The 18000-nt window shown below is 48.6% G+C and overlaps 2 protein-coding genes across 3 annotated transcripts in view; one reads left to right on the forward strand and one right to left on the reverse strand.

The window, feature by feature from the left end:
* Window positions 1-16940, reverse strand: part of LOC140393765 (suppressor of tumorigenicity 7 protein homolog) — a 221064-nt gene extending 204124 nt beyond the window's left edge. For both annotated transcript variants that reach the window (XM_072480157.1, XM_072480155.1), the window contains exon 1: window positions 16780-16940. In XM_072480157.1, coding sequence (XP_072336258.1) covers window positions 16780-16933 — 154 coding nt within the window. In that variant the 5' untranslated portion in view covers window positions 16934-16940. The remainder of the gene's footprint in view (window positions 1-16779) is intronic.
* capza1b (capping actin protein of muscle Z-line subunit alpha 1b) overlaps window positions 16566-18000 on the forward strand; it is a 96291-nt gene continuing 94856 nt past the window's right edge. The window contains exon 1 of the mRNA XM_072480161.1: window positions 16566-16864. The gene's annotated coding sequence lies outside the window, so the exon portion shown is untranslated. The remainder of the gene's footprint in view (window positions 16865-18000) is intronic.

The following is an 18000-nucleotide window of genomic DNA, read 5'->3' on the forward strand; positions in this document are numbered from 1 at the left end:
GAGAGTGAGTACCAGGTGATAAACTTATCACACCAGGTCGGGGTATTGCTAGCTGTCGCTGGGCTAGTTATCTCGGGGTTCCATGTATTGCAGGGGTGAGAATCATTTACGGTTTGTGTGGTAGGGGTCAGGGGGGTAGCGTCCGCGCGCAACTGAAGGGATCCCGCTAAGATCCATGTGAACACGAAGGCTGTCTTCATCTTTGTCGGACTTCTTCTTTGTCTTCCTCTCGGGTTCCTGGGTTTCTGAGTTCTGTGAATACAAGCATAATTTCTGTTATTATCTTGCTTAAGGTCTCGTATGTCTGCCTGTCCTTTATTGCCAATTTCCCTTTATAATTGGTCATCATCTGTTACTCCCTCATTAAAAAAAAACGATTATTTGGTCTAGACATTTAAGAAAAATACTGCCATACTGCGAGCCGTCTCAGCCTGTGTGATTTACCATCCCAGTGTTTAAGGATGTAAATAGCATAGGGAAGCAACCTAAGGATTGCCAAAACCAAACAAAAGAATTTTCGAATGTAACGAGCCAAAACGGGGTGCGTATGGGCCGCGGTGGGTAAGAAATGGGTGGAATCCCCGGGTAGGACGGTGATCAATGCCGGTGTGCTCTACTCGAGCGTAGCTGACCAGAGGGGGGTCCTCAGGCACGGCGGGGACGAATGCCGTTTCTCCACTGCCTGAGCAACCAGCAAGAACGGGTAAGAATGTGGTCGTCGTGGGGGGCTGCCTCTTGAATTAGGAGAGCAACTATGAGTCGTGTTCTGTAGACAAACTAGTTCCTCTGAACTATTGTCTGGGACAAACGTGTTCCATTAACAAGGTTCTGGTGACACCTGCAGTGTGGGTCTTACAGACCGATTTCCTTGCTAAATGTAGATGCCAAGGTGCTGGTGAAGGTCTTAGCCACGAGGATTGAGGATTGTGTGCCGCAGATCATCCATGAAGACCAGACGGGGTTTGTGAAGGGGAGGCAGTTGAACGCGAATGTGCGGAGGCTTTTGAACGTTATCATGATGCCGGCGAGGGAGGGGGGAGACAGAGATAGTGGTGGCAATGGACGCTGAGAAAGCCTTCGATAGGGTAGAGTGGGGGTACCTGTGGGAGGTGCTGAAGAGGTTCGGGTTTGGGGAGGGGTTTGTCAGGTGGGTTTGGCTGTTGTATGAGGTCCCGATGGCGAGTGTGGCCACAAACAGGAGGAGGTCCGAGTATTTTCGGTTGCACCGAGGGACGAGACGGGGTGTCCCTTATCCCCCGTGCTCTTCGCACTGGCGATTGAACCCCTGGCTATGGCACTGAGGGAGTCAAGGAACTGGAGGGGGTTGGTGCGGGGTGGGGAGGAGCATAGGGTGTCACTTTATGCGGACAACCTGCTGCTGTATGTGGCGGACCCGGTGGGAGGAATGCCAGAGGTAATGAGGATTCTTAGGGAATTCGGGGACTTTTCGGGGTACAAGCTCAACATGGGGAAGAACGAGCTGTTCGTAGTTCATCCAGGGGACCAGGAGAGGGGGATTGGCGAGCTCCCACTATAAAAGGCGGAGAGGAGCTTCAGGTAGTCCAGGTGGCCAGGAGCTGGGGGGCCCTGCATAGGCTTAACTTTACAAGGCTGGTGGAGCAAATGGAGGAGGAGTTCAAGAGGTGGGGCGCATTGCCGCTGTCCTTGGCGGGTAGGGTGCAGTCAATCAAAATGACGATGCTCCCAAGGTTTTTGTTCCTATTCCAGTGCCTCCCCGTGTTTATCCCAAAGGCTTTTTTCAGGCGGGTTAACAGGAGTATAATGGGCGCCAGGGACTCCGAGGGTGAGAAGGGTGTTCCTGGAACGGAGTAGAGATAGGGGAGGGCTGGCGCTGCCCAACCTCTGTGGATACTACTGGGCCGCCAATGCGACGATGGTGCGCAAGTGGGTGATGGAGGGGGAGGGGGCCGCATGGAAGAGGCTGGAGACGGCATCTTGTGTTGGTACGAGTCTGGGGGCGCTGGCAACAGGGCCGCTGCCGCTCCCTCCAAGGAGGTATACCACGGGCCCGGTGGTGGTGGCTGCCCTCAAAATTTGGGGGCAGTGGAGACAGCACAGGGGGGAAGTGGGGGCCTCGGCGGGGACCCCATTACGGGGGAACCACCGGTTCGCCCCAGGAAGAACAGGTGGAGAGTTTGCGTGGTGGCACAGGGCAGGGATACGAAAGTTGGGGGACCTGTTTGTGGATGGGAAGTTTGCGAGCCTGGGTGAGCTGGAGGGGAAGTACGGGCTCCCCCGGGGAACACCTTCAGGTACTTACAGGTAAGGGCGTTTGCCAGACGGCAGGTGGCGGAATTCCCGCGGCTACGGCCACACACAGTACAGGACAGGGTGCTTTCGGGGGGGGGGGTGGGTGGGAGTGGGGAAGATCTCGGAAACCTACCAGGTAATGCAGGAGGAGGAGGAGGCCTTGGTGGTGGAGGTAAAGGGTAAGTGGGAGGAGGAGTTGGGAGAGGAAATTGAGGAAGGGATGTGGGCAGATGCCCTGGGGAGGGTGAACTCTTCCTCATCGTGCGCGAGGCTCAGCCTCATACAGTTTAAGGTGCTGCACAGGGCACACATGACCGGGACAAGGATGAGTCGGGTTTTTTTGGGGTGAGGACAGGTTTGTTAGGTGCTCAGGGAGCTCAGCAAACCACACCCATATGTTCTGGGCATGCCCAGCGCTGGAGGAATTTTGGAAGGGCGTAGCGAGGACGGTGTCGAGGGTGGTAGCATCCAGGGTCAAGCCGGGCTGGCGGCTCGCAATATTTGGGGTGGCAGAGGAGCCGGGAGTGCAGGAGGCGAAAGAGGCCGGAAATCTGGCCTTTGCGTCCCTGGTAGCCCAGCGAAGGATTCTTCTTCAGTGGAAGGATGCGAGGCCCCCAAGCGTGGAATCCTGGATCAACGATATGGCGGGGTTTATTAAGTTGGAGAGGGTGAAATTCGCCTTGAGAGGGTCGGTACAAGGGTTCTTTAGGCGGTGGCAACCGTTCTTAGACTTCCTGGCAGAGAGGTAGACATTGGTCAATGGCAGCAGCAACACGGGGCGGGGGGGTCACTTTATATATTTTTTTGTTTTTGTTATTTACAGTGGAGGGTCTGAGGGGGTGTATATACTTGTTGTATTAAGTCGGGGTGTTAATGTTAATTTATTATTTATGTACAGGGGGGAGGGGGGTATGGAGGGTTGTTTTTCTGGACTGTGTTTTGTACTTAACCCTGTTGGGTTTCTTTTTCATTTTGTTATTGATATTTTATGAAAACCTTTAATAAAAATTATTTTTTTTAAAAAGAAAATGGAGGGGGAGTTGTGGAAGCCTTGTGGAAGGCATGTTCACGTGTATTGTTGCCCTTGGAATGTAAAGGCGAATTTGTACTGGCACGCTTTAGCCAATGGAATGGACCAGAAGCCATTACTAATGTCCAAAAAGTGTTTGACTGGAGTCCCTGTTTGAGCATGGTCTCGGGACTCGTGGCTACGTTGGGGGCTGTTGCTGGGGCTATTTTGTTAAGTTCCCGGTAATCAGTGGTCAGTCGGCATGATCCATCCGGTTTCCTGACGGGCCAAATCGGTGCGTTGTTTGTGGAGGCTACTGATCTGAGTACGCCGTGATCCAACAAACTCTCTATTACTTTGGATATTTCTCCCTCTGCTTCCTGGGGAAACCCGTACTGCTTCTGGGGTTTAGGGTCGGGAGCTGTAATGTTCACAAAGCCAGTCAAACTGCCACAGTCGTGCTTGTGCTGTGCAAATGCTGCTTTATGTTCCTGCAGGACTGCCCTAACCTGTTTATCTGCACTAATGGCTCGAGGATCGAACCAGAAGTCTCCTACTGAGCTAATCCTATTTACGTGTTCTCCTACTGAGCGTGGCGGGGGCTCGTGCTGCCCTTGCCATTTTCCATACACACTTGTTAACTGGATCAAAAGAAAGGTTATGGGAGCTCATGAAATCGATCCCAAGGATATGTTCTGCTATCTGGGGCAGATCAACTAAAAATACGGGGTGCTTGGTTGTGATGTTCCATATCTGTATTGCTATAGGGACCGTGATGTGTCCCTGTTGTAAATGGCCTGTAAAACCGCTGAATGTAATGGTGTTTGTTGTGGGCCACGTGTCTCGCTGGAACATCGTGGAGGAATTGAGTGTGGTGCGGGACCCTCCTGTGTCCCAAAGAAATTCAACGGGTTGTCCCCAAACTTTGCCTGCTACTACCGGTCAACCGGACTTGTCCCAAAGTGTGTCGCAGACCCAAGTTGGGGAGCCCGAACACCGTCAGTCGGTGCCGTTCATGTCTGTATTTTCCGAATGGGCGCTAACGCTATGGATCGGCTTTGCCCCATTCTTGTTTAGGATGCCTGTCTGTTGGTTTCTCTGCTGCTTCTGGGGTGCGTTGCGCTCTCGTGCAAAGTGTCCTAGCTGTCCACAATTAAAACATTCTTGAGGTTTTGGCTGGGGTTGGCTGTTCCTGCCCTCATTTACCCATGTGGGGTTCTGGTGTGCTTTAACTGGGTTCATTTCTGTTTGCTCTTCATCGGGTGTTATAAATGCGGTTTTGCCTGCAATTGATTGCTCCCAAGCACAGGACAATCTCTTCAAGACCCATCTTTCATTGTGGGCCTCATCTGAGGGGTCATAATTTGTGCAAGCTATTCGTCCTGCTTCTGTGACGTGGGAGACTAGAATTTGGGTCTATTTGGTCATATTATCTGGGGACAAATGGGCGCTAGCTAACTCTCCAAAATCTGCGGTAAAGTGAATCCACAAACATCCAGCAAACGCTGTGGGGTGCTCGGTCTTCTTTTGCCTACACTTATTTAGGCCTTCTACTGTTAAAACCGATCGGATCAAGGATCGATGTGTGCATCTCTTGGAGTGTGCCTCCTCCTACATTCTTTGGGTCGGGAAGGGCTGCTACAACTGAAGGGTCGAGGCTTAAAACTGTGAGCTTCACTTGCTCTTTTTCATCCAGGCCAAACATGGTTGCCTGTTGTTTGACGCAAAAAATTGGTGGGGGTCTGATGTGGGAAGGAACGGTGTAATTTTTCCACACGCGTCCCGTAATTGGGTCACGGTTAACGGGGTTGTGTAAAGGAAATCTACTTCTCCTTCTCCTGCAGCCCTGCGGTGTGTGGTTACAGGGTTCATGGGGGTGTGTTCTGCCTGTTCCGTTGGGGGTTGGGGCGCTTTCCTTTTCTGGGGGTTTTCCTGCGTACACGTCCCATGTACGTATCGATGGGCAGTCGCGTTCAATTCCTGCCGATCGGGGCAGTTTTCTTGATCTAATTGGGGTCCGAATGTACTCTGAAATCCATTTCGCACGGACGGCAGAGATTGCAATTCTGCAATTTACTTCCGGCACTTTGCGTGGTCTACTGAGCTCTGCCTTTGTTCCGTTGTGGAAGTATGGAGTGCTCGTAGGGCTGCTTTTAAATCATTGCACTGTTTCTGCAATTTCTCAACTTGCTGTTCTGTTTCTTGTCTTACCAAGACCGCACGTTGCGTGTCCTGGTAGGCCTTATCGTATTGCGTCTGAAAACTGTTCAAATGCACAAGACAAGACTGATGTGCCCTCTTGGCATCATCCACCTTTCTGTCCCTTGCTGCTAACTGCTCTTTTAAATCGCGATTCTCTTTCTCTACCTCACTCACGTCTACCTCACTGGTTCTGTCTCTCTCCTCTATCTCTCTACGGAGCGTCCTAACGACCTCCTCTGTGCCTCGCAATTGTGCCAAACAGGACACGATTGCCATCGGCCTGCGAGCTTCCCCTAAGCTCTTCTTGTGGATCTCTGACAGGTTCTCCCACCAAGTATGTCCTATACTCCCGGGTCCTGTTTCCTCATTATCATAGAATTCACTCCAAAGGGGCCATCCTTTCCCTTTGAGATATTTCCTGATCTCATCTTCCCAAACGGGACACTGTCCTACTCTACTGCTGGTCGCTGCGACCTCGAATTCCTGGGGGTTCATAAGGCGTTCCATTGCCTTCATTGCCATTCTCTCTATCTAGGATCTCTACTGAATTTGGTGATGATTCAGGGGGTGATAAAGTGGTGATGTAAACACGGGTACGGCTTACGTTATTTTCCGGCCTACAAAACTGCCGACAGTTTTATGCAACAAAATCTCTCAGGTTTGCATTAACACACTTCCGAATCTCAGAGGCTTGATCAGCACTGTATTTAACGCTTGTGGTTTTTCTTTCTGTTCCCAATTGGATTCTCAATTCAAATTTTGGGTTCTCTCGGAGTGGTTAGGCCACTTGTACGTCGAGTCCCGGCGGAGTCGCCAGTAAATGTTGCTAACTTTTGGTTGGCGCTTAATTTGGCTGTTTAATCACGTTTGTTCAAGAGTCACCAGGTATCTTTCGACACCGCCACAAGGTTCGGAACCGAATACTGATCAATGACTCGATACACCAGTTAGTAAGTTCAAAAGCAATGCTCACTTATTTACACACAGTCAAATCTACTCATGCATAAACTCTACAAACTAAACTACCACTATTACTAAAGCCTATACTTAGCTTTGGGCGCCCACTCAGTCAGAGGAACAATGGCCGTTGCTCGGTTCTGAGGCTGCTGGGTTGAGCTGTTCACAGGGTAGCAACTAGAAGCGTCTATCTCGTAGCGTGCGTTGACTTGGGACTTACTTGGTCTGATGCAGCTGCTAGGCAGACCTCTCTCTTCGGTGAGAGCCAAAGCCAAAGGAGGGCGTTCTCCCTTGGGGGATACCTTTTATACTAAAAAGGGCTTTGCGTGCTTTTGGGCAGGCCTTGTACTTGGCCTCAACTAATTGGGTCTTTCCCAATCAACTGTATCGATTTTCCTCCAATAGAGGGGTGGTTTCCTGATCGCTGGGCGTGTCCTGGTGACCGTCAGTCTGCTTCGTCTTAGCTTCTGCTGGCGTCGGGGAGTCTGCCTTAACATTGTATATCTAAACGTTTCCCTTTTGTCCCCGGAGATGGCTCACTAGTATGTAGATTGTTTGGTAGTTTCTGTCCTGTCTGAGAGATTACGGTTCTAATCAACAGACAGAGCTTGCACCTGCTTGTTTCTTAGCATTGTCCAATTTTCCCTGCATTCTTTGCAAGTGTCCATTTTGTAATCGGGACGTGGCCATCCCAGATGGCTACAATGTCCACTCAAACACGAATTTGGTTTGATGCTTCATCCAAAAACAGCACTTCCGACAATGTAGAACTTCCACATTGCTGCAATGAGATGTTAATCTAGATTATGTGGTTTGAGTCCTGGAGTGAAAACTATCTTATTCAGAGCCAGAAGGCTTTGAGAATGTAGAAATTTCTATGCCAATGTCACCCCAGACCGCCGACCTGGGCATGCTGAGAAATGTGAAGCACAGCTGCTCTTGGGGACCCTTCTGTGTTGTGCAACAGTGTTAGGGAAAGTGTAGTCGCGCCTTGCTTACAACAGTAGATGCCGTAAACCAAATAAGTTGAAAGGACCAAACCATTTTCACAGGAGATAAGTGGGTAAAAGGTAGGTGGGTGAGAGGTAGGAGGGTGTCAAGTACTCAGGGCGGATTGGGTGGATAGTCGGGAGTTAGGTGGTAGTCAGGAGAGCTAATGGTCGGAGAATATTCCAGACATAGTCATTGTGTCTTATGACAGTGATTATATCCCAGTCCATGTATCTGGGTGACTGTGAGAGAGACAGACAGTGATTATATCCCAGTCCTTGTATCTCAGTGACTGTGAGAGAGACATGGATTATATCCCAGTGCTTGTATCTCAGTGACTGTGAGAGACAGTGATTATATCCCAGTCCTTGTATCTCAGTGACTGTGAGAGAGAGACAGTGATGATATCCCAGTCCATGTATGTCAGTGACTGTGAGAGAGACAGTGATTATATCCCAGTCCTTGTATCTCAGTGACTGTGAGAGAGAGACAGTGATTATATCCCAGTCCTTGTATCTCAGTGACTGTGAGAGGGGGAGAGTGATTATATCCCAGTCCATGTATGTCAGTGACTGTGAGAGAGAGACAGTGATTATATCCCAGTCCTTGTATCTCAGTGACTGTGAGAGAAAGAGACAGTGATTATATCCCAGTCCTTATATCTCAGTGACTGTGAGAGAGACAGTGATTATATCCCAGTCCTTGTATCTCAGTGACTGTGAGAGAGACAGTGATTATATCCCAGTCCTTGTATCTCAGTGACTGTGAGAGAGACAGTGATTATATCCCAGTCCTTGTATCTCAGTGACTGTGGGAGAGAGAGAGACAGTGATTATATCCCAGTCCTTATATCTCAGAGATTGTGAGGGAGAGACAGTGATTATATCCCAGTTCGTGTATCTCAGTCACTGTGAGAGAGACAGTGATTATATCCCAGTCGGTGTATCTCAGTGACTGTGTGAGAGAGGCAGTGGTTATATCCCAGTCCTTGTATCTCAGTGACTGTGAGAGAGAGACGGTGATTATATCCCAGTCCTTGTATCTCAGTGACTGTGAGAGAGAGAGACAGTGATTATATCCCAGTCCTTGTATCTCAGTGACTGTGAGAGAGAGAGAGTGATTATATCCCAGTCCAAGTATGTCAGTGACTGTGAGAGAGAGACAGTGATTATATCCCAGTCCTTGTATCTCAGTCACTGTGAGAGAGAGACAGTGATTATATCCCAGTCCGTGTATATCCGTGACTGTGAGAGAGAAACAGTGATTTTACCCCAGTCCTTGTATCTCAGTGACAGTGTGAGAGACAGTGATTATATCCGAGTCCTTGTATCTCAGTGACTGTGAGAGAGATAGTAATTATATCCCAGTCCTTGGATCTCAGTGACTGAGAGAGACAGTGATTATATCCCAGTCCTTGTATCTCAGTGACTGTGTGAGAGAGACAGTGATTATATCCCAGTCACAGTGTGAGAGAGAGAGAGACAGTGATTATATCCCAGTCCTTGTATCTCAGTGACAGTGAGAGACAGTTATTATATCCCAGTCCATGTATCTCAGTGACTGTGAGCGAGACAGTGATTATATCCCAGTCCTTGTATCTCAGTGACAGTGTGAGAGAGGCAGTGATTATATCCCAGTCCTTGTATCTCGGTGACTGTGTGAGAGAGAAACAGTGATTTTATCCCAGTCCTTGTATCTCAGTGACAGTGTGAGAGAGACAGTGATTATATCCCAGTCCGTGGATCTCAGTGCCTGGGTGAGAGAGAGACAGTGATTATATCCCAGTCCTTGTATCTCGGTAACTGTGAGAGAGACAGTGATTATATCCCAGTCCTTGTATCTCAGTGACTGTGTGAGAGACAGTGATTAAACCCCAGTCCTTGTATCTCAGTGAGTGTGAGACAGTGATTATATCCGAGTCCTTGTATCTCAGTGACTGTGAGAGAGACAGTAATTATATCCCAGTCCTTGGATCTCAGTGACTGAGAGAGACAGTGGTTATATCCCAGTCCTTGTATCTCAGTGACTGTGTGAGAGAGACAGAGATTATATCCCAGTCCTTGTATCTCAGTGACTGAGAGAGAGGGAGACAGTGATTATATCACATTCCTTGTATCTCAGTGACAGTGTGAGAGAGAGAGACAGTGATTATATCCCAGTCCTTGTATCTCAGTGACAGTGAGAGACAGTTATTATATCTCAGTCCATGTATCTCAGTGACTGTGAGCGAGACAGTGATTATATCCCAGTCCTGATACCTCAGTGACTGTAAGAGAGAGACAGTGATTATATCCCAGTCCTTTTATCTCAGTGACTGTGAGAGAGAGAGACAGTGTTTATATCCCAGTCCATGTATCTCAGTGACTGAGAGAGAGACAGTGATTAAATCCCAGCTCTTGTATCTCAGTGACTGTGAGAGAGATAGAGAAAGACAGTGATTATATCCCAGTTCTTGTACCTCAGTGACTGTGAGAGAGAGACAGAGATTATATCCCAGTCCTTGTATCTCAGTGACTATGAGAGAGAGGGAGGGAGAGAGAGAGAGAGACAGTGATTTTATCTGAGTCCTTGTATCTCAGTGACTGTGTGAGAGAGACAGGGATTATGTCCCAGCCCTTGTATCTCAGTGACAGTGTGAAATACAATGATCATATCCCAGTCCTTGTATCTCAGTGACTGTGTGAGAGAGAGAAAGAGACACAGTGAATATATTCAAGTCCTTGTATCTCAGTGACTGTGTGCGAGACACAGTGATAATATTCCAGTCCTTGTATCTCAGTGACTGAGAGAGTTAGTGATTATACCCCAGCCCTTGTATCTCACTGACTGTGAGAGAGAGAGAGAGAGAGAGACAGTGATTATAGCCCAGTCCTTGTATCTCAGTGACTGTGAGAGAGAGAGACAGTGATTATATCCCAGTACTTGTATCTCAGCGACTGTGAGAGAGAGACAGTGATTATATCCCAGTCCATGTATGTCAGTGACTGTGAGAGACAGTGATTATATCCCAGTCCTTGGATCTCAGTGACTGTGAGCGAGACAGTGATTATATCCCAGTCCATGTATCTCAGTGACTGTGAGAGAGACAGTGATTATATCCCAGCTCTTGTATCTCAGTGACTGTGAGAGAGATAGAGAGAGAAAGACAGTGATTATATACCAGTTCTTGTATCTCAGTGACTGTGTGAGAGAGACAGTGATTATATCCCAGTCCTTGTAGTTCAGTGACTGGGAGAGAGAGAGTGAGACAGTGATTATTTCCCAGTCCTTGTATCTCAGTGACAGTGAGAGACAGTTATTATATCTCAGTCCATGTATCTCAGTGACTGTGAGCGAGACAGTGATTATATCCCAGTCCTGATACCTCAGTGACTGTAAGAGAGAGACAGTGATTAAATCCCAGTCCTTTTATCTCAGTGACTGTGAGAGAGAGACAGTGATTATATCCCAGTCCTTGTATCTCAGTGACTGTGAGAGAGACAGTGATTATATCCCAGTCCTTATATCTCAGTGAGAGAGAAACAGTAATTATATCCCAGTCCTTGTATCTCAGTGACTGTGTGAGAGACAGTGATTATACCCCAGTCCTTGTATCTCAGTGAGTGTGAGAGAGACAGCGATTATATCCCAGTCCATGTATGTCAGTGACTGTGAGAGAGACAGTGATTATATCCCAGTCCTTGTATCTCAGTGACTGTGAGACAGTGATTATATCCCAGTCCTTATATCTCAGTGAGAGAGAAACAGTAATTATATCCCAGTCCTTGTATCTCAGTGACTGTGTGAGAGACAGTGATTATACCCCAGTCCTTGTATCTCAGTGAGTGTGAGAGAGACAGCGATTATATCCCAGTCCATGTATGTCAGTGACTGTGAGAGAGACAGTGATTATATCCCAGTCCATGTATCTCAGTGACTGTGAGAGAGACAGCGATTATATCCCAGTCCTGATATCTCAGTGACTGTGTGAGTGAGAGACAGTGATTATATCCCAGTCCTTGTATCTCAGTGATTGCGAGAGAGACAGACAGTGAATATATCCCAGTCCTTGTATCACAGTGACTGTGTGAGACAGTGAGTATTCCCCAGTCCTTGTATCTCAGTGACTGAGAGAGAGAGAGACAGTGAGTATACCCAAGTCCTTGTATCTCAGTGACTGTGAGAGAGAGACAGTGATTATATCCCAGTCCTTGTATTTCAGTGACTGGGAGAGAGAGAGAGAGAGAGAGACAATGTTTATATTCCAGTCCTTGTATCTCAGTGACTGTGTGAGAGACACAGTGATTATATCCCAGTCCTTGTATCTCAGTGATTGTGTGAGAGAGACAGTGATTATATTTCAGTACAAAGTCTTACAACACCAGGTTAAAGTCGAACAGGTTTGTTTCTAGCCCCCCGTTACTAGCTTTCGGAGCGCTGCTCCTTCCCCAGGCGAAGGAGCTGAGGGAGAGAGTGATTATAGCCCAGTCCTTGTATCTCAGTGACTGGGAGAGAGACAGTGATTATATCCCAGTCCATGTATCTGGGTGACTGTGAGAGAGACAGACAGTGATTATATCCCAGTCCTTGTATCTCAGTGACTGTGAGAGAGACATGGATTATATCCCAGTGCTTGTATCTCAGTGACTGTGAGAGACAGTGATTATATCCCAGTCCTTGTATCTCAGTGACTGTGAGAGAGAGACAGTGATGATATCCCAGTCCATGTATGTCAGTGACTGTGAGAGAGACAGTGATTATATCCCAGTCCTTGTATCTCAGTGACTGTGAGAGAGAGACAGTGATTATATCCCAGTCCTTGTATCTCAGTGACTGTGAGAGGGAGAGAGTGATTATATCCCAGTCCATGTATGTCAGTGACTGTGAGAGAGAGACAGTGATTATATCCCAGTCCTTGTATCTCAGTGACTGTGAGAGAAAGAGACAGTGATTATATCCCAGTCCTTATATCTCAGTGACTGTGAGAGAGACAGTGATTATATCCCAGTCCTTGTATCTCAGTGACTGTGAGAGAGACAGTGATTATATCCCAGTCCTTGTATCTCAGTGACTGTGAGAGAGACAGTGATTATATCCCAGTCCTTGTATCTCAGTGACTGTGGGAGAGAGACAGTGATTATATCCCAGTCCTTATATCTCAGAGATTGTGAGGGAGAGACAGTGATTATATCCCAGTTCGTGTATCTCAGTCACTGTGAGAGAGACAGTGATTATATCCCAGTCGGTGTATCTCAGTGACTGTGTGAGAGAGGCAGTGGTTATATCCCAGTCCTTGTATCTCAGTGACTGTGAGAGAGAGACGGTGATTATATCCCAGTCCTTGTATCTCAGTGACTGTGAGAGAGAGAGACAGTGATTATATCCCAGTCCTTGTATCTCAGTGACTGTGAGAGAGAGTGATTATATCCCAGTCCAAGTATGTCAGTGACTGTGAGAGAGAGACAGTGATTATATCCCAGTCCTTGTATCTCAGTCACTGTGAGAGAGAGACAGTGATTATATCCCAGTCCGTGTATATCCGTGACTGTGAGAGAGAAACAGTGATTTTACCCCAGTCCTTGTATCTCAGTGACAGTGTGAGAGACAGTGATTATATCCGAGTCCTTGTATCTCAGTGACTGTGAGAGAGATAGTAATTATATCCCAGTCCTTGGATCTCAGTGACTGAGAGAGACAGTGATTATATCCCAGTCCTTGTATCTCAGTGACTGTGTGAGAGAGACAGTGATTATATCCCAGTCACAGTGTGAGAGAGAGAGAGACAGTGATTATATCCCAGTCCTTGTATCTCAGTGACAGTGAGAGACAGTTATTATATCCCAGTCCATGTATCTCAGTGACTGTGAGCGAGACAGTGATTATATCCCAGTCCTTGTATCTCAGTGACAGTGTGAGAGAGGCAGTGATTATATCCCAGTCCTTGTATCTCGGTGACTGTGTGAGAGAGAAACAGTGATTTTATCCCAGTCCTTGTATCTCAGTGACAGTGTGAGAGAGACAGTGATTATATCCCAGTCCGTGGATCTCAGTGCCTGGGTGAGAGAGAGACAGTGATTATATCCCAGTCCTTGTATCTCGGTAACTGTGAGAGAGACAGTGATTATATCCCAGTCCTTGTATCTCAGTGACTGTGTGAGAGACAGTGATTAAACCCCAGTCCTTGTATCTCAGTGAGTGTGAGACAGTGATTATATCCGAGTCCTTGTATCTCAGTGACTGTGAGAGAGACAGTAATTATATCCCAGTCCTTGGATCTCAGTGACTGAGAGAGACAGTGGTTATATCCCAGTCCTTGTATCTCAGTGACTGTGTGAGAGAGACAGAGATTATATCCCAGTCCTTGTATCTCAGTGACTGAGAGAGAGGGAGACAGTGATTATATCACATTCCTTGTATCTCAGTGACAGTGTGAGAGAGAGAGACAGTGATTATATCCCAGTCCTTGTATCTCAGTGACAGTGAGAGACAGTTATTATATCTCAGTCCATGTATCTCAGTGACTGTGAGCGAGACAGTGATTATATCCCAGTCCTGATACCTCAGTGACTGTAAGAGAGAGACAGTGATTATATCCCAGTCCTTTTATCTCAGTGACTGTGAGAGAGAGAGACAGTGTTTATATCCCAGTCCATGTATCTCAGTGACTGAGAGAGAGACAGTGATTAAATCCCAGCTCTTGTATCTCAGTGACTGTGAGAGAGATAGAGAAAGACAGTGATTATATCCCAGTTCTTGTACCTCAGTGACTGTGAGAGAGAGACAGAGATTATATCCCAGTCCTTGTATCTCAGTGACTATGAGAGAGAGGGAGGGAGAGAGAGAGAGAGACAGTGATTTTATCTGAGTCCTTGTATCTCAGTGACTGTGTGAGAGAGACAGGGATTATGTCCCAGCCCTTGTATCTCAGTGACAGTGTGAAATACAATGATCATATCCCAGTCCTTGTATCTCAGTGACTGTGTGAGAGAGAGAAAGAGACACAGTGAATATATTCAAGTCCTTGTATCTCAGTGACTGTGTGCGAGACACAGTGATAATATTCCAGTCCTTGTATCTCAGTGACTGAGAGAGTTAGTGATTATACCCCAGCCCTTGTATCTCACTGACTGTGAGAGAGAGAGAGAGAGAGAGACAGTGATTATAGCCCAGTCCTTGTATCTCAGTGACTGTGAGAGAGAGAGACAGTGATTATATCCCAGTACTTGTATCTCAGCGACTGTGAGAGAGAGACAGTGATTATATCCCAGTCCATGTATGTCAGTGACTGTGAGAGACAGTGATTATATCCCAGTCCTTGGATCTCAGTGACTGTGAGCGAGACAGTGATTATATCCCAGTCCATGTATCTCAGTGACTGTGAGAGAGACAGTGATTATATCCCAGCTCTTGTATCTCAGTGACTGTGAGAGAGATAGAGAGAGAAAGACAGTGATTATATACCAGTTCTTGTATCTCAGTGACTGTGTGAGAGAGACAGTGATTATATCCCAGTCCTTGTATTTCAGTGACTGGGAGAGAGAGAGTGAGACAGTGATTATTTCCCAGTCCTTGTATCTCAGTGACAGTGAGAGACAGTTATTATATCTCAGTCCATGTATCTCAGTGACTGTGAGCGAGACAGTGATTATATCCCAGTCCTGATACCTCAGTGACTGTAAGAGAGAGACAGTGATTAAATCCCAGTCCTTTTATCTCAGTGACTGTGAGAGAGAGACAGTGATTATATCCCAGTCCTTGTATCTCAGTGACTGTGAGAGAGACAGTGATTATATCCCAGTCCTTATATCTCAGTGAGAGAGAAACAGTAATTATATCCCAGTCCTTGTATCTCAGTGACTGTGTGAGAGACAGTGATTATACCCCAGTCCTTGTATCTCAGTGAGTGTGAGAGAGACAGCGATTATATCCCAGTCCATGTATGTCAGTGACTGTGAGAGAGACAGTGATTATATCCCAGTCCTTGTATCTCAGTGACTGTGAGAGAGACAGTGATTATATCCCAGTCCTTATATCTCAGTGAGAGAGAAACAGTAATTATATCCCAGTCCTTGTATCTCAGTGACTGTGTGAGAGACAGTGATTATACCCCAGTCCTTGTATCTCAGTGAGTGTGAGAGAGACAGCGATTATATCCCAGTCCATGTATGTCAGTGACTGTGAGAGAGACAGTGATTATATCCCAGTCCATGTATCTCAGTGACTGTGAGAGAGACAGCGATTATATCCCAGTCCTGATATCTCAGTGACTGTGTGAGTGAGAGACAGTGATTATATCCCAGTCCTTGTATCTCAGTGATTGCGAGAGAGACAGACAGTGAATATATCCCAGTCCTTGTATCACAGTGACTGTGTGAGACAGTGAGTATTCCCCAGTCCTTGTATCTCAGTGACTGAGAGAGAGAGAGACAGTGAGTATACCCAAGTCCTTGTATCTCAGTGACTGTGAGAGAGAGACAGTGATTATATCCCAGTCCTTGTATTTCAGTGACTGGGAGAGAGAGAGAGAGAGAGAGACAATGTTTATATTCCAGTCCTTGTATCTCAGTGACTGTGTGAGAGACACAGTGATTATATCCCAGTCCTTGTATCTCAGTGATTGTGTGAGAGAGACAGTGATTATATTTCAGTACAAAGTCTTACAACACCAGGTTAAAGTCGAACAGGTTTGTTTCTAGCCCCCCGTTACTAGCTTTCGGAGCGCTGCTCCTTCCCCAGGCGAAGGAGCTGAGGGAGAGAGTGATTATAGCCCAGTCCTTGTATCTCAGTGACTGGGAGAGAGACAGTGATTATATCCCAGTCCTTGTGTTTCAGTGACTGGGAGAGAGAGAGAGACAGTGATTATATCCCAGTCCTTGTATCTCAGTGATTGTGAGAGAGACAGTGATTATATCCCAGTCCTTGTATCACAGTGACTGTGTGAGACAGTGAGTATTCCCCAGTCCTTGTATCTCAGTGACTGTGAGAGAGACAGTGAGTATACCCAAGTCCTTGTATCTCAGTGACTGTGAGAGAGACAGTGATTATATCCCAGTCCTTGTGTTTCAATGACTGTGAGAGAGAGAGAGAGAGAGACAGTGATTATATCCCAGCCCCTATCTCCCACTGGTTAAAGGGTCCTGGTGACGTCACTGTTGTGGGTAAGATGGCGGCCGGCGCAGGTCCCTCACACCCCCATGTGTACCTTAAAGCCGGCGCCTCTCTCCCTGCCCCCGGGGGTGGACACCGGCCCAAGCAGTAACGCGGTGGAGGGTGAAGCCGCGAGAGGTGTTGTCTGTGAACGGGAGGGTGGGTGGATACGAAAAGCGGCCGGGGTTTGAGGGGGCGCCGGGACTCCGGCGGCGGCCGCTTACCTGCGCTGAGGTTCTGGTGGAGTTTGAGCGGCGCCCGCAGGATGTAGAGGAGGCCGAGCACCAGGACGAACCACAGCGCCCACAGGTAGGTCCACGACCAACTGACACACCGCTTTAGCCGCTCGACAAATCCCGCCGAGCCCCCGTCCGCCATGTTTACCCGGCCGGCCTGGGGGATTATGGGATACAGGAGGACTCCTCCGCCAGGCTGAGCGGCCAGTTCCCCATGTGCATGCAGAGTGGCAGTGTGGGCGTGTGTGCCACCGATCTCCCCAGTCCAGAGCTGCCCTCCACCCTCTGCTGTCAGAAACATTTTTTTTGTGGAAATATATGTTCAAAGAGCTGATTCTATCTGTGGGAGGGAGGTTTGTTAGCTTCTCATAGAATCCCTACAGGGCAGAAGGAGACAATTTAGCCCATCGAGCCGGCACCGACCCTCCCTAAGAGCACCCTTCCTCAGACCCCCACCCTACCTCCCCCGAACCCCCCACCCTACTTCTCTTTCCCCCCCTCCCTCTCTTACCCCCCCCCCCCACCATTTCCCCCCCGAAACCCCCACCATTTCCCCCCCGAACTCTCCCTTACCCTCTTTCCCCCCCCCCCCCGAACCCACCCTCTTCCCCCCCGAACCCACCCTCTTTTCCCCCCCCGAACCCACCCTCTTTTCCCCCCCCGAACCCACCCTCTTTTCCCCCCCCGAACCCACCCTCTTTTCCCCCCCCGAACCCACCCTCTTTTCCCCCCCCGAACCCACCCTCTTTTCCCCCCCCGAACCCACCCTCTTTTCCCCCCCCGAACCCACCCTCTTTTCCCCCCCCGAACCCACCCTCTTTCCCCCCCCCGAACCCACCCTCTTTCCCCCCCCCCCCTGAACCCACCCTCTTTCCCCCCCCCCGAACCCACCCTCTTTCCCCCCCCGAACCCACCCTCTTCCCCCCCCCCCCAAACCCATCCTCTGTCCCCCCCCCCAAACCCATCCTCTGTCCCCCCCCCCGAACCCATCCTCTGTCCCCCCCCCCGAACCCATCCTCTTTCACCCCCCCGAACCCATCCTCTTTCCCCCCCCGAACCCATCCTCTTTCCCCCCCCGAACCCATCCTCTTTCCCCCCCCGAACCCATCCTCTTCCCCCCCCCCCCCGAACCCACCCTCTTCCCCCCCCCCGAACCCACCCTCTATCCACCCTCTTTCCCCCCACCCGAACCCACCCTCTTTCCCCCCC

The sequence above is a fragment of the Scyliorhinus torazame genome, chromosome 17, assembly GCF_047496885.1.
Source record: "Scyliorhinus torazame isolate Kashiwa2021f chromosome 17, sScyTor2.1, whole genome shotgun sequence".
Lineage (NCBI taxonomy): Eukaryota > Metazoa > Chordata > Chondrichthyes > Carcharhiniformes > Scyliorhinidae > Scyliorhinus > Scyliorhinus torazame.